Source organism: Crinia signifera, chromosome 7 (assembly GCF_055691185.1).
Source record: "Crinia signifera chromosome 7, ASM5569118v1, whole genome shotgun sequence".
In the NCBI taxonomy this organism is placed as follows: Eukaryota; Metazoa; Chordata; class Amphibia; order Anura; family Myobatrachidae; genus Crinia; species Crinia signifera.
The window spans coordinates 171,798,134-171,814,413 of NC_139223.1; the positions used below are offsets into that span (position 1 = coordinate 171,798,134).

A 16,280-nucleotide genomic window follows, 5' to 3' on the forward strand; every position below is an offset into this window, starting at 1 on the left:
AATGTTTTGAACTTGCAATTATCTGGTATACTGTAATGCTCACTGGTACCATCATAAGGGGCACAGAGTGATCTGACGGCCAGCCAAGCCTTCTCCTGCGGACCCTCTGCCTTCTCCTGCGGACCCTCTGCCTTCTCCTGCGGACCCTCTGCCTTCTCCTGCGGACCCTCTGCCTTCTCCTGCGTCCCCTCTGCCTTCTCCTGGGGCCCCTCTGCCTTCTCCTGCGGCCCCTCTGCCTTCTCCTGCGGCCCCTCTGCCTTCTCCTGCGGCCCCTCTGCCTTCTCCTGTGGACCCTCTGCCTTCTCCTGTGACCCATCTGCCTTCTCCTGCGGACCCTCTGCCTTCTCCTGCGGTCTGCGGACCCTCTGTCTTCTCCTGCGGACCCTCTGCCTACTCCTGTGGCCTCTCTGCCTTCTCCTGTGGACCCTCTGCCTTCTCCTGTGGACCCTTTGCCTTCTTCTGCGGCCCCTCTGCCTTCTCCTGCGGCCCCTCTGCCTTCTCCTGCGGACCCTCTGCCTTCTCCTGCGGACCCTCTGCCTTCTCCTGCGGACCCTCTGCCTTCTCCTGTGGACCCTCTGCCTTCTCCTGTGACCCATCTGCCTTCTCCTGCGGACCCTCTGCCTTCTCCTGCGGTCTGCGGACCCTCTGTCTTCTCCTGCGGACCCTCTGCCTACTCCTGTGGCCTCTCTGCCTTCTCCTGTGGACCCTCTGCCTTCTCCTGTGGACCCTCTGTCTTCTCCTGCGGACCCTCTGTCTTCTCCTGCGGACCCTCTGCCTACTCCTGTGGCCTCTCTGCCTTCTCCTGCGGACCCTCTGCCTTCTCCTGCGGACCCTCTGCCTTCTCCTGCGGACCCTCTGCCTTCTCCTGTGGACCCTTGGTTTTCTCCTTTGGCCTCTCGGCATTCTCCTGTGATCCCTCTGCCTTCTACTGCGGACCCTCATTTTTGTACCGTGGCCTCTCTGCCTTCTCCTGCGTCCCCTCTACCTTCTCCTGCAGCCCCTCTGCCTTCTTCTTTGGACCTTCTCCTGTGACCCCTCTGCCTTCTCCTGTGGCCCCTCTGCCTTCTCCTGCGGCCCCTCCGCTTTCTCCTGTGGCCTCTCTGCCATCTCCTTTGGCCCCTCTGCCTTCTCCTGATGGATTTAGGGTTTGGTACAGGACCCTAACCCTCCCTACCTGCAGCCTAGCCCTAATCGTACCCGCTTAGTGCCTATTCCTTACAGGCGTCCCTTCTCCATACTCATGCTTGAAACTAATACAAAGTCTGACTACACTCCTACAATACAGATCTTTTCAAGGTAGCCATTTGGTGGTCACCCAGAAATGGCCATTTTTACGGATGGAGAGATTCATCCAAGCATGGAACGTCCAACCCAGAATCAGGAACCATATCTCAAATATTTCTGCTAATCGGTACAAATATGCCAACAGTTGGGTGGTTTGGTAACATGAAAGCAATAGCCAAGTACAAGACAAACTGCTGCTGTCCAACTCGGGCACAACGAAGCCAGACAGATGCATTAACCCGGGGCACATAGACCTAGAACCAATTACTGTGTATGAGGGAGTCTTCTGTCCCACACAGGGGACGCGTTACCTTTCTCTGCATAATTCACAATGCTCAGCTCTGGTACCCGGGCAGGAGAGATGATAACTGGGTAATATGAACCGGTCATGTTAACCTGGGGTCCTGTAAGGAAAGGAAACAACATTTAGCAGAAAATGACATATTGGGGCAGATGTATTAAGCCTTAACAAGCGATAAATGCAAGTGTGATAAGGAGAGATAAATGTCCAGCCAATCAGCTCCTTACTGACTTTTTTCAAACACAGCCTGTAACATAGCAGTTGGCAGGTGATTGGCTGGACGTTTATCTGTTTATCACCCTTGCATTTATCTCTGGTTAAGGCTTAATACATCTGCTCCAATTTCCCAAAAAGATACAGCTGAGATACAAACAGACCCCGTTATGGATACCATAGCTTACAGAGTGATGGAACTAAGTAAAGGACTAAACCCCGGAACACCAGATCCATTTGTCAAACTCTGCATTCCGGAGGTGTCTGGTACGGTGGATGCCTGTCCAGGGGTGACCCGTCCAGGGTGTGTCAGTAACAGCTGTCACTGGGGACATGGGGAAGGGGTGACTACAGCCTCCCCATATGGTCCGGGCCTTTCTAGTTTTGACTGCATCCCTGGACCATTCAGGGAGGCTTTACTCTCTCCCTACTTGTCTCCCAGGTGTCAGGTGTCACCTGCAGCCCAACCGGAGGGGACACCCCCTGGACAGGTACCCCAACAGGCCAGACACTACAAGCTCCGGAATGACAGAGATTGATGAATGGAACTTGTCCGGTCCGAGGTCCACACCCAGAATAATCCAAATACAAAACTCTTACAGCAATTTCCTTATTATTACCAATTTACTGTATATAAGGGCTCCCCAGAATTCTGCAGCACCCTACAAATAAAGCATACTAAGACGTAGAGGACATAGGAGCAAAACACACACAAGCAAAGTTAATACAGGGTTGCCGACTTTTTCTGTCTCCTCTCCGGGAGAAGCCCTGAGACTGAGGAGACTTCCAGCTGCAGGTCGGGGGGCGGGGCTTGAGCTTTACATCATTAAGCCCCGCCCCCAGGATGTTAAAACCCCCAATACACGGATCTCTGTGGAGGGGGCGGAGCTAAAATGACGCGATTTTAGCTCCGCCCCCTCCTCTGACACCCGCGGATTGACGATTTCAATCCAAAAGGTATGGGGAAGACGCCGCAATCGGGGGGTGGCGTGGGGGTCCCCCGGAATCCGGGAGGGTTGCCCACCTTTCCGGGGGGCCGGGAGGAGGACCCGATTTTCGGGATCCTCCCGGTAATTCCGGGAGGGTCGGCAACCCTAATGGACAAGTGTAAATGAAAACTAGCGGTAGGTCAGACAGGAGGAGGTTGCAGCAGCCACGGCGGGAGAAAATGAGAATGTGGATGAGAATTTTGGTTGTATCTAAGATCATATGGAAGTTATATTTATGTGACTGCAATTCAATAAGGAATCATTGACCACTGGAATGTACCGTTACTGAGCCACCAGGACGGGGCACCGGAAATACTTGACTTCCTCTTCCTGCCTCAACGATAGGGATTCAAAATCATTGATGGTCTTTGACCAAGGTTGAATCATTTTTTGATGGGGGAAGCAAATTGTGTCCTACCATCGATGATAGACAAGCGAAGGTGCTGGGGCAAGGAGCTTAGCTCTGTCCCCGAAACTTCCATGAATCCCCACCCCAAGATTCTCATTGGCCCACAGCCTAATGAATTGTAAATCAGGGGTAACCAATGTTGGTTGAAATCATTGATAGTTCCCTTGTGGATGGTTTCACGACATCGATCTTACCTCTTGTGCCATTATCATGTAGCAGAACAGTATGCAATCATATGACCCGGAGTGGTGCTATATTCACGTAGCATTAGGGACCGTCAGTAACGGCGATGCTTTGATGCGGCCTGGTGGCTTCAACATATCTTTCTAACCCCGGGATTTGGGATTGGCTTTTCTAATAAAAAACCTCACCTGGGCGGGTGCGACGTCCGGGAGCAAGGCTGGAAGGTGGGCGGTGTGGCCGGGAGTGAGGCGGACGCTGTAACCAGGAGCGGGTGGTGCAGCCAGTGGACTGCACAGCGTGACCTCTGACCACATCACACTGCACTGAGCCCCACGCCGGGTAGGGAGCAGCCGGGCAGATGCTGCCCGGCAGTAGACTGCGCATGTGCAGTCTAAGCCCGAAATCCCGTGATTGAAAACCTGGCGATTTTAGGACCAAATCCTGGGGACCCGTCAATCTGGGGATTGGCCACCCTAATCATTGTGTAGCATTCAAATGTCATCGCTGAGGCTTCTCATTGTCCCTGCGAAATATTCAAATTTTTTGTTCTTATCTATAATAATCCCTCCCTTTCTTGGGGTGCGGATCATTGGATTGAACAGAAATTGGTCAACACCATATGTTTGACATGCAGTAGCTTAACCTGGTCATCAGGTGGAAAGGGTCAAAACGTCGACATGAAAAAGGTAGACACTACAAAAGGCCAACAGAGTGAAAGAGTCAACATTGAAATGGTCGACATCAGCTTTATTGTTGTCATTTTTTTATGTTTAACCATAGTTAAGCCAAATTAGTGGCCAGGGCTCCGCTACGCTCTGCACAGGTTACTATTCACCATTGTAGTCCACGTGGTCATTATTATATGACGCCGACACATTGCTTACCGATAAACGTGTTCCCCACCACCAGGGGAGCCAGTGGGTAGCTGCATCTCAGCTGGAGGAGCTCCGCAAGGCACGATGGAGTCACCCAGGTACTCTTGTCACCCTGCACGACTGACATCCGCCTCCTCTGATCATCTGCCATTATCTGGGGAGAGACAAAAAGGTTTGTTTAGAACATAACAGACATACAACCACGCAATGCCCTACTGGTACCATGAGACTGGCACTGACTGGCACATTTCCGATGATAGATCACACAATGGGGCAGATGTATTAAGCCTTAACAAGAGATAAATGTAAGTGTGATAAGGAGAGATAAACGTCCAGCCAATCAGCTCCTTACTGACTTTTTTCAAACACAGGCTGTAACATGGCAGTTGGCAGGTGATTGGCTGGACGTTTATCTCTCCTTATCACCCTTGGATTTATCTCTAGTTAAGGCTTAATACATCTGCCCAAATGTATCCTATGCTCAGCTCTTGTAGGGCCCAGTGTTCCCCAAGCATGACACAGTTACAGCAGGGTTGCAGACCCTCCCGGAATTTGCGGGAGTCTCCCGAAAATCGGGTCCCCCCAACCCTCCCGGAATCAGGGGGACCCCCACTGAGCCCCCCCCCCCATCGCGGATCTGTGGGTCTCAGGGGAGGGGGCGGAGCTAAAATGGCACAATCGTGTAATTTTAGCCCCACCCCCTCCATGGAGATCAGTTATTTCGCATATTTGCCATAATGGGGGCGGGGCTTAATGATGTCACAGTTAAGCCCCGCCCCCAAACTCGTAATGAAATATTCCCGGGGAGGATTTTTTGCAAGTCGGCAACCCTGTGTTACAGTATAGAGGGGAACCCAAGTCACAGCTATAAATGTACCTCTGACTAATCACTGCAGTGGATAAGACACACGTTCCACCTGGATGAGCTGTTTCCCGATACAGGGAAGAGACTTCAGCCCCCATATATTGGACATTATTCTGGTACACACACGGAGAGCTGAAATTTCGCAGCTTTGCGCGTGGATGAAACGCCGCCCGCGTGAACACCCCCCCTCTCTCGCCCGCCAAGTTCCCCCACGCGGCTGAGAATGAATGTTTAGCATAAATATCCATTCGCGGCCTTAGGTGTGAGGGTGAAATCATTCGATGGTCAGTGACCATTGAATAATTTCTACAGCGCTGCCAGATGTTAGACACCTCTCTGGGAAGACACCTCTCTGGCAACGCCCATAAAACACTGGGCGATCCCATTGGTGTAACCCCTCGCTGCCAGCCCACGCCCCCCACCCGCACTGCTAGGTGCGAATGGGACGGCGAACAATTAGTTCACTATGCCCGCTCGCGCCAAGCAACTGCACATGTGCATAAATACACAGGCGCTAAGCATCCTGTGCGAGCACACGGGGGAGCGATGTGATCAGAATAAGGCCCATTATTTCATAGTGATAGGATGGTCATATATGTATTGCACTCATATAGTATTAGCGCTTGTGATGTAATATATACTATCACAGTGTATTTGCTCATTTACATTACATTCTGATAACGAGAAGTAACAATGGGCCTTATTCTAGTTCACTCTTTCTGACAAAATCCTTCTTAGATGGACAAAACCATGTGCACTGCAGGTGGGGCAGATGTTACTTGTGCAGAGAGAATTAGATTTGGGTGGGGTTTTTACTTCAAAGTGAGATCTATATTGCAGTGTAAAAATAAAGCAGTCAGTATTTACCCTCCACAGAAACAAAATAACACACCCAAATCTAATTCTCTCTGCACATTTTCCATCTGCCCCCCCATGGAGCAATGAGAATGCAATGAGGTTTAAATAGCTCAAACTCATTGCTAAATGGGTCCCAAAGTACCAGCCAATCAGCTTCCAGCTGCCACGTTACAGACTGTGGTTGCAGAATGACAGAAGCTGGTCGGTTGGTAGTTTATCTCTCTTCTCTTTGTCTCTCTCCAGCGCTTAGCACGTCTACCCCCTATGTCTTTAGGAGCAGCGGAAGTTGTTTAAGTAGGTCAGGGCTGTGTAACATTGTACACTGTCATTATGTGGGAATGACACTATAACACTGCGGCACCGGCAGAAATCCCCTGTGGCAGTGGCAGCATTCCTGTGAACTCTCTGTGCTGCAATTACATTTATAAATAAACAATATTAAGTACACAAGGGGAGATGTATCGAGCCTTGGTGAGAACAACCAATTAGCTGCTGCCATTTCAAATACTGAACTAGATAAATGACAGCTAGAAGATGATTGGCTGCTTTGGGTAACCTCCACTTATTTATTTATTTATTTTTTATTTATTAACAGTTTCTTATATAGCGCATACATATTCCCAGGGTTTCAAGTGGTCATGCAGAGGTGGGGGAACTCATTTATCTATGTCACCTAATTAGGAGGTACAGATGGCATTAGTGGGTATCAGGAGGTACAGATGGCATAAGAAGGTATAGATGGCATCAGGAGGTACAGATGACATCAGGAGGTATTATGAAGTACAGAGGGCATTAGTGGGCATCAGGAGGTACAGATGGCATCAGGAGGTATCAGCAGGTACAGATAGCATTAGTAGGTATCAGGAGATGCAGATGGCATCAGGACGGAGGTATAGTCAGCATTAGTAGGTATCAAGAGGTATAGACGGCATCAGGTGGTACAGATGGCATTATTGGGTATCAGGAGGTACAGATGGCATAAGAATGTATAGATGGTATCAGGAGGTATCATGAGCTATGGATGGCACCATGCAGTATAGATGGCATTAGGAGGTATCATGAGCTACATATGGCTTCATGCAGTACAGATGCCTCTACCCAAACAGACTAAAAGGGGTTGGGAAAAAGATGATACACATGGTAGGGAACCTACAAATGGAGATGCTAGTGATTGGCTAGTGTAAGTCTGAGTCTGTTTATGACCAGGAGGCAAAATAGAGTGTTAAAGAGCTGGGGGAGGGGGTGAAACTGTGTTTAGGGGGTTACCCCCCCCCCCTTTCCCCTCCACCCCCACTATGCTGTGTCAGACTCCACTATATCCCAGTGCCAGAGCCTCTTCTAGCTTTCATTCATGGTATAGAGCCAGAGTGGTCAGATATTAAAGGTTGAGGAGCACCGGGCAGAGTGTTGCCCGCCGGTTAGGGTGGCGCGCGGCGGTGTGGAAGAACCAGCTGTGCATGGGATAAAGGTTACCGGAGGGGAAGACATTAGACACCACTGAAATAGTGTAGAGGTGACTGAGAGGGGCTAAAGCAAGGGTGAACACTGGGAATTCTATTCTGGAATTTATGGGGGCAGTGGCAAACGCAGGTTTTTCAGAAGGGGGTTTCCAGAGGGGCGGAGCAAAGCACGGAGATGGACACTTAGGTGGCCCAGTATATGCAGGGTCAGTTAAAGTATTATAGATAGACCAAATATATATATATAAATAATAATATTATATAACAAATTATATTATATATATATATATATATATGTGTGTGTGTGTGTGTATATATAATATATACATACAGGGGCATCAACAGCAGTGTAGACCCCTGGGCATAGCAATGTATTGGGGCACCTACCGACCCTCCAGCGGTAGGGGTGGGGGAAGCTTTGATGTCCCCCGGGTGGTAGGGGGTATTATATCAACCGCTCAGCATGTAGGGCCTGGATCAGTAATTTCCACTAATTACCCCTTTACTGCACAGATGGGTGGGAGAAGGGGGCATTGGGCTGAATGAAGGGGCCCTGATACATAACTTCCAGGGTGGTAGAGGATGTTTAATATGCAGAGGAGGGGTGTATAGTGGAGTGGGCTTATTATTCATAATTTTCTGGTGGGATGACAGCTTGCTTGACTGCAGATATCTCCAGTTACCAGAAATAGATTTCTTAGATTTTAATGGAATTAAAAACTACAGAATCCCACCTACCAAATGGTATTGGGGACTAGGGGATGAGAGTTCAGGAGGCAGAGCAATCTGCCAACGAGTATATAAAACTACATACCAGGTGCGTTGAGCTGGAGCAGTAACCAGCTGCTATAAGGCTGATATCTCTGGTTCTGGGAAGAGTAGAGACAAGCTTCTAGTGTCCTTCAAAGGGGGAGAGTCCCAGCTTTTGGAATATACCCTCAGAAAAACTGTAAGTCAATATCTGAACGGGAAGAGTAATTAACAGGCTTGGATGGGGACCACTGCTTTGAAGTCAGATATCTCCGGTTCCCAAGGGACGATTTTTAAAATTCTTATACCCATGGAAAGAGGGGACCCTCAGCTTTAAGACTCGGGCCCTTAGACTCCTGGGGGGGTTTCTGGGTACTCAGAAACCCCCCCCTGCGTGCGCTACTGGGGGGGGGGGCAATATGGGAAATGGCAGAAAGGTTTGGCAGCAGATGAGAAAGGATGGAAAGGTGTATGTGAGTGTTGCAGGACTCAGCATTCCCAGCTGATTGCTGGGGAGCGTTTCCTCACTGGCAGGCCAGGCAGTAGGAGTTTACAATAGCCAAGGTGAGAATTAGAAGGGTGCGGATGTAGAGCCTCCGGCATCTTGCGTAAGGGAAGAACATATTTTGCAGATGTTGCATGGGTGGTAGTGGAATGTGAGGAGTAATACAGTGGAGTCGAGGGCAACTGCAGGGCAGAAACTTCTCAGTAATACAGATATCAGACAAGGCTTTGTAATAGGATAGACCTCATATCATCCGTTACACCAGTGAGAGAATGCCTGAAAGGCAGTGGGAGATGATGGGTAACGCAGGGGGAGGTGGTACATGGACAGGGTAATGCAGGGGTGGGGCAGTGGGGCAAGGAGTTCTAAACGGCTGCACTATGTAGCCATCAGCTGTGTTGGTGCCAGAAATGAGGGGGGGGGGGGGGGGGGGCATGAGCCCAAGTGCTATCCCCCTGGATCCGCCACTGCATGGTGACAACATGTAGATGCGGAATAACGCATATAGGGCCTGTTTCACTACCACTCGCTAAGCAGCGGTCGTTTGCTGCTTAGCCAGCGGCCTAATGCCACCAGCCGAAGGGGAGAGAAATCATTCGAATGTCTCCTCCCCGCTTCATAAATAACTATCAGTCCGCTGAAGAGGGGGTGGGTGCTTATGTCATGTGATGTCAGTCATTGACCCACCTGCGTTCCCAGGGGACCGCCCAGTGTTATTATGGGGATGCCCACCCCCCTCCCTCCCCAACCTGTGAGAATGCCTCAATTGTGATACTCGACAAGGCGTTCGTATGGGGGGTCTGCACATACCCAAATACATGTGTGTGCGCAGACCCCCACCATCGTAATGCCTGGAATTCGGCCCCGTCCGATCACTACTGAATCACCCCCCATACTGTACAGTATAATGGTGTCTTCTGCACCGATCACTAGTGAATCACCCCCATACTGTACAGTATAATGGTGTCTTCTGCACCGATCACTAGTGAATCACCCCCCATACTGTACAGTACAATGGTGTCTTCTGCACCGATCACTAGTGAATCACCCCCCATACTGTACAGTACAATGGTGTCTTCTGCACCGATCACTAGTGAATCACCCCCCATACTGTACAGTATAATGGTGTCTTCTGCACCGCTCAGGACATTCCGTGAACGTGGCCTTTGTACATTATTCTGCTCTTACCGGTAACAACAAGATTTTGCTGCAGGGCAGAATATAATAAGAGTGAAGTGGTGGAAATGGGGCATTTTGGGTTTTCGTTGCCACTATAGCTGCCGGTTTAGTAGAACAGTGTCCCTCCTCTCTGCACAATACTACAGTATATATAATACTGTATATGCCCAATAATCCGTGGTTATTATTAATTATTCCACAGCTAATTTGGGACCTTATTCTAGTCCACACCCATTGCTGCAAAATTAAATGCTGTTCGCACAGAGGCCCGCCACCCCCCTCGCCCGCCGAATCATTTGATGCTCGCACAACGTCGAACGATTTGGAAGGTGCATATAGAACTAAGACACTCTCCGGTGTCCTAGCTTTGTGTGCACCCTGTATGGGAAGAGGGCGGCAGCTGACAACCGGTGATTCTATTATAATGTAATATTTAGGAGAGGTTGGTATTTCATGTATCCGTTTTGCAGGTGGGAGGTGCTGCGGGGGAAGGTGCGGCACCGTCTGTTTGAAACTTGAATCATTTTGAATGATCAGAGTAAGTTTTTGTGTTATTTCTACAGGGCCCATTAAATATACACTATAATATTTGCAGCTAATTCGGGTGTCCTCGGGGGTTAGTTGCAAATATTAAGTATCCCTTACATACAGGGGTGTAGACAGGTCGGCCGGCCCCCTGTAAATTGGAGGGGGTGTGGCCACCAAGGGGGTGAAGGGCCTGCAGGAGGGGGTGTGGCCATGCCACCCATGAAAAAAAAAATTAGAGGGGGAGAAAGAGAAGAGGCTGCTGCTGTATCTGTCTCTCCTCTGCTCAGCACACGGCATTGAGAGGCTTATGCTGAGCTGGGGGGGGGGGGGGGCGGCTGTTCTTCTGCAGCAGCCTCTGCCTCTCTACTCCTACTGCCCGGCTCCCTGCAATGGTGGGGGGGGTGCGGGGCAGTAGGAGTAGGGAGGCAGAGGCTGCTGCAGAAGAACAGCCCTTGAATGGAATAAAGGAACCACAACAGGAATGTCCAATCCCTGCTGTGATCACTACTGCCCTGCTGTCAGCCGGATCCCCATATGTTACTATGGGGGGGTGCACTACTGTCAGATGCATCAACATCGGACAAAATTGCATCTGGTCCCCGGGATAACGCCATTCTGGGATGGCAGTAGCCCATTGTAGCATAAGGTCTTCAGACCACACTGGCGGCGGGGGGTCAGCGCTAACCGCGCATGTGCAGACCCCCAGCACCCGGCGAAGCAGAGCGTGGCACCTGCAGGCACATACATCCGAGCAATAGGATCACTTATTACAATGTGATCTGGGCAGTAAATGCCATCATTATTAAATTGGCTCCTATGTATTGTATTCTGTTGCTCCGAGGACTTCCCACAGTTGTATTATTGTATGACACATGTATGTGAATGGCACGTGATAAATCAATAAGAACATTTTATACAGTAGATAGAAACATTACAGGACAACAATGGCAATCTCTGCCGACCCTGGGCACACGTAACCGGTGATCATTATGGGTCTTCTTCAGGACGAGACGGGTTTTTTACTTTTTGTGCGTAAATTGCAAATCTTTAAAATCACATGCGCAGTTCTGCAAAGCACGCTACCCCCCCCCCCCCAGATGGGATGTTGCCCAAAGCAACCAATCAGATTGGTTACGCATTTACGGCGCCTCCTTAAAGATGGTGTCTCTGGACTGACATAGAGCAGCCACAATGATCTGCAGAACCTTATTACATGACATCTGTATTCTCACTTATTTCTGTGCCAGAGACCTCGGCGGTCAACAGTAAAAAGCCGACAAGAAGGAAAAGAAAACTGATAACTTATATCCTGTCGTGTAAAATCATGTCAGCACTTCTACACGGTTACACGGGTCATTCCTGCTGATACAACGTCTGTGCAGACGCAGCTGGAGGGTGACTGTACAGCACATGCAAAGTCGTGTTCCGGCAGGAATGTAATGTCTGGAGCGGATATATCATGTATACAAATACAATGACGATGACGGTTTAGCCCCATCATATCTAGCTGCATTATAGCGTGGCCTGTGCCTGTGGCCAATTGTTCCCATGGGCGGGTACCCCAGCCCACCCCCCATGCACCCCCCCCCCACAGCCACCGCTCACAATGTTGGGTGCAAACAGTCTGTTCGCCATGGCCGCAATCGGCCAGCGTACGCAAAACATCGAGCTCAAATGCGCATTTGCATGCAAGCGTACGGACCTCAATAAGGTCCATGGAGTAGAAGAAAGTTTAAGTAAGAGTTGGAAAAGCACATGAGGGTAGAGGGGCCCTGAGGGGAGAGGGGTCCTGAGGGGAAAGGGGCCCTGCTCCTGAGAGATACATATGGCTGAAATACAAACAAACCAACGCAACAAAGTATCAAAAAACAAATGCTCATTCAAATCTGGTTATTGCGGTAAAAAAAAAACAGCTTTGCTTTGCAAAGTAATGCCCCTTTCAGACCACACAAAAAAAACGTTATTTTGCCGATTTTTTACCATTTTAAAACGGTAATATGTGCGGTCTGAAAGGTGCAGAGTGATTTTACCGTTTCCAAAAATTGTTTTTTTGGGAAAGGGTAAAAAAGCAGGGTTTCAGACCCGTTTTTTTTTTGCTGTCTGAACGGGTCTGAAATGGTACCCAGGCAGCAGTGAGCACTATTGGTCCCCAGCGCAGTGCATATTTAATGAGCTCATCACTGCGCTGGCTCAGAGCAGATCAGCAACTGCTCACTGTCAGACCCCCTTCCCATATGAGTGAGAGTAGTGAGAGAGAGCTGCTGCTGCTGGGCTGGAGGGAGAGAGGTGAGTGTCAGTGCTCACTCCCTGTAATGTAGGAGGGCAGGAAGAGTGATGCTGCTTTCACACCGCAAACCTGCTTTACACCAGGTATTTCCATGCAATGTGAAAGGGGTTAAACTTGCTCTGACCCGTTTAAAAAAAAAAAAAAACGTTTTAAATACCTGGTCTAAGCAGGTTTTGCGGTGTGAATGCAGCATTACATAACAGTGTCATTGCCGCCTGTGATGTCATTGCCCTTTCTTTGTCATATCCTGCCGGCTGGATTACGCGTTCATACAATAAACTGGAGCTTTTGTGTCAGTTCCTTTACCACATTAGCCTTTATTGTGTAGTACTCTGTAGTGTGTTGTGTTACTGTACAGTCACCAGTAATAATTACAGTCAGCGACCAGGGCTGCAGCCTACATAACGTACTACACTGACTTTATTACTGATGAATCTCATGGAGCCAGCTGGGCCGCTAATGAAGATTTACTTTACAACGTCTGATTGTGTTGTAGTGTCAGGGGATCACCGGATGTCAGCCGGCCGCCCGCTTCCCGCTGAGCAACCTTAGATCTGCACATTCCACATCGGTGACCATGGAATGATGTGGGTGTCCCCCCGCAGGCTGCCAATAGATGTTTATGTAAAACATTAATTCACAGCCAGTGCGAACGTACGCGCCTAGCGAATGGTGGGCCGGCGTACCACAATTCGCAAGGCGGGGTTTGGTTGACTTGCAAGGATGCAAATTCACATCGAGCGAATAACCAGAATAACCCCCAAAGTGGAGTTCTAACCAATCAGCTTCTGTCATTTACAAAAATAAACAATTTGGAGCGTTGCCCACACAAAACAAATAGTAGGACGTTTACTGAGATGGGACTTCTATTCACATGGGTTGTTGCTATGGGCAACCAATCAGAATCTATTATCTTCTAGAAGATCTATTATATTCTAGATTCTGATTGGTTGCCCCTGGGTCTAGGTCGACAGGTCATTTGGTTGGCATGGCTTTAGGTTGACAGGTCATTAGGTCGACATGGCTTTAGGTCAACGGGTCATTAGGTCGACACAAGCATTAGGTCGATATGGGATTTTTTACTGTTTTTGGAGCCGACAGGCGGTATTTCATGCCCTACCATCCACTAGGGCAGGGGTGGGGAACCTCAGGCCCGGGGGCCGTATACGGCCCTTGTAGCCGGTCTGAGTGGCCCGCCCACCTGCCTGGCGGCTTCGCTGGGAGTCAAGTACAGGCGAATTATCGTGAGAGGTTGGTAGTTCTCGCGAGACTCCTCTTAATCAACAGCAGCCGGAGACTGTCAGTCATATTCAGCGGCAGCCGGCGGAGCGTGGGACGGCTGCAGCAGGACAATTTGTAAGAGAAATTTTTACATATGGCCCGAAGGATTTTTTCCCCATACAAAACGTCCCTTGGCACAAAAAAGGTTCCCCACACCTGCACTAGGGCATGGAGAGAGAATAAAATAGTGTGCACGAAGAATGACGAGCAGACGTGGTGCTACATTTCAGTGTCCATGTCGACTGTGTTGGAATTTGGGTAAAAAAATCTGTGAAAAACCCCATGTCGACCTTTTCACTGTCGACCTTGCCCATGTTGACCTAATGCTTGTGTTGACCTAATGACCTGTCGACTAATAGCATGTCGACCTAATGAACTGTTAACCTAAACCCATGTCACTGCCGGCCCCGGGCGGGTGACGGGACCATCCCAAAAAACCGTGACGGGACTGTTGGGAGGTATGCAATACATTTATATGTCAAGACCGTATCTAATAGGATTCAGTATTGAATCCCGGCGGTCGGCATCCCGGTGTTCAGAATCCCGACGCCGGAATCCCGACCGCCGAAATGCCGACAAGGGGGGGATGTGGATCGCCCCCCCTTGCGGGCTCGCTGCGCTCGCCACGCAGCGGGCCCGGTGCCTCGCTACGCTCGGCACGCTATTTTATTCTCCCTCCAGGGGTGTCGTGGACAACCCAGGAGGGAGAAAGTGTCGGCATTTCGGCGGTCGGCATTTCGGCGGTCGGGATTCTGAACGCCGGGATCCCGACCGCCGGGATCTTAACTGCATCCCATCTAATAGTATCGTTCTGCCTTAGAAAACAGTCAGTAAAGCAATTGATACATTTGGTATTGATAACTTTGTAACTGCTTTTGTAAACAGGATGTAGCAATTTATCCAAGGTCTTTGTAGACGGTGCAGTTACTTGTAGTATATGTAGTATGGACAGAGAGAGTATATACAGTTACCACTGTGTCGGCCTGGGACCCAGGTCCTGGCATGATGTTCCTGCCGACTGTTTGTTTCGCGCGGCACACTGTATTCGCCCCGCTCTCACAATGGTGGAGCCTGGATCACTTGGTTGTACGTGTCTCTGCGATATGAGGCGGCGGCAGTCAGTGGAGTCACAAAAATGACAGAAGCTGATTGGCTGGGACTGGGACATAGCTATACCAGGATATACTTTATTTAGGAAGGACAGAATGGGAAAAATTGGAGGAGGGGTTGCAATATATGTGAAAAAATATATAAAGACTACCTTAATACAAAGTATTGAAGAAAAAACGGAGGCCCTTTGGGTGACCATAGAAACAGGGGAGAAGGCGATTCTTCGTATAGGGGTGATCTACAGACCACCAGTTAAGGAAGAGGAACTAGACAAGAGCCTATTGCAGGACATCAATAAAATGGCATTAAAAGGAGAGGTGATAATCATGGGAGACTTTAATCTACCTGATGTAAACTGGGAGCTGCCTGTTGCAAGTTCCACCAGAAGTAGGGACATGCTGAATTCCTTGCAAGGAGCATCCCTCCAGCAATTGGTGAGGGAGCCCACTCGTAAGGACGCAATATTAGACTTAATACTTACAAATGGTGACAGAATATCTGACATAAATGTGGGGGGAAATCTGGGATCCAGTGACCATCAAGCAGTATGGTTCAAAATAAAGACAGAGACTGACTCATCACACACAAAAACAAAGGTGTTAGATTTAAGGCTGATTTTGTAGAGATGGGAAACTCTGTAAGGGATTCTTTGGCAGAGTGGAAGAACTTGGAAGGAGTGCAGGATAAGTGGGAAAAATTAAAAAGTGCAATTCTAAAAGCAACAGAACTTTGTGTCAAAAGAGTTAGGAAAAATACAAGAAAAAGAAAGCCATTGTGGTTTGCAAAAGAAGTAGCAAGTATTGTGAAAGCAAAAAAGTTGGCCTTTAAGAAATTTAAGCAGACGCAGAAGAATGAGGACAAAGAGGTGTATCTTGTTAGACAGAAGGAGGCGAAGAAGGTAATCAGATGTGCAAAAGCACAGGCTGAAGAGAAAATGGCCCAGTCAGTGGGTAAAGGGGGGAAAACCTTTTTTAGGTATATAAGTGAAAGGAGAAAAACAAAAGGTGGAATAATTAGACTGAAGACAGAGAGTGGAAGTTTTCTTGAGGGGGACAATGTAATAGCAGATAATATTAATAATTATTTTTGCTCAGTATTCACTGCTGAAAGAGAGGGGAAGGGGCCACAGTTAAGTTGCAAGTATAGTCAGAAAACTGAGGGAGAGACAAGTACATTTACAGAGGAGAAAGTCCTCACAGAACT

General features: G+C 49.0%; 1 protein-coding gene across 2 annotated transcripts in view; it reads right to left on the reverse strand.

Moving 5' to 3' along the window:
- LOC146020849 (aldehyde oxidase 2-like) overlaps window positions 1-16,280 on the reverse strand; it is an 80,560-nt gene that overhangs the window by 51,544 nt on the left and 12,736 nt on the right. For both annotated transcript variants that reach the window (XM_083154368.1, XM_083154370.1), the window contains exons 2-3: window positions 4,264-4,408; window positions 1,596-1,688 (exon numbers count right to left, since the gene is read on the reverse strand). In XM_083154368.1, the coding sequence (XP_083010494.1) occupies window positions 1,596-1,688; window positions 4,264-4,405 (235 nt within the window). In that variant the 5' untranslated portion in view covers window positions 4,406-4,408. The remainder of the gene's footprint in view (window positions 1-1,595; window positions 1,689-4,263; window positions 4,409-16,280) is intronic.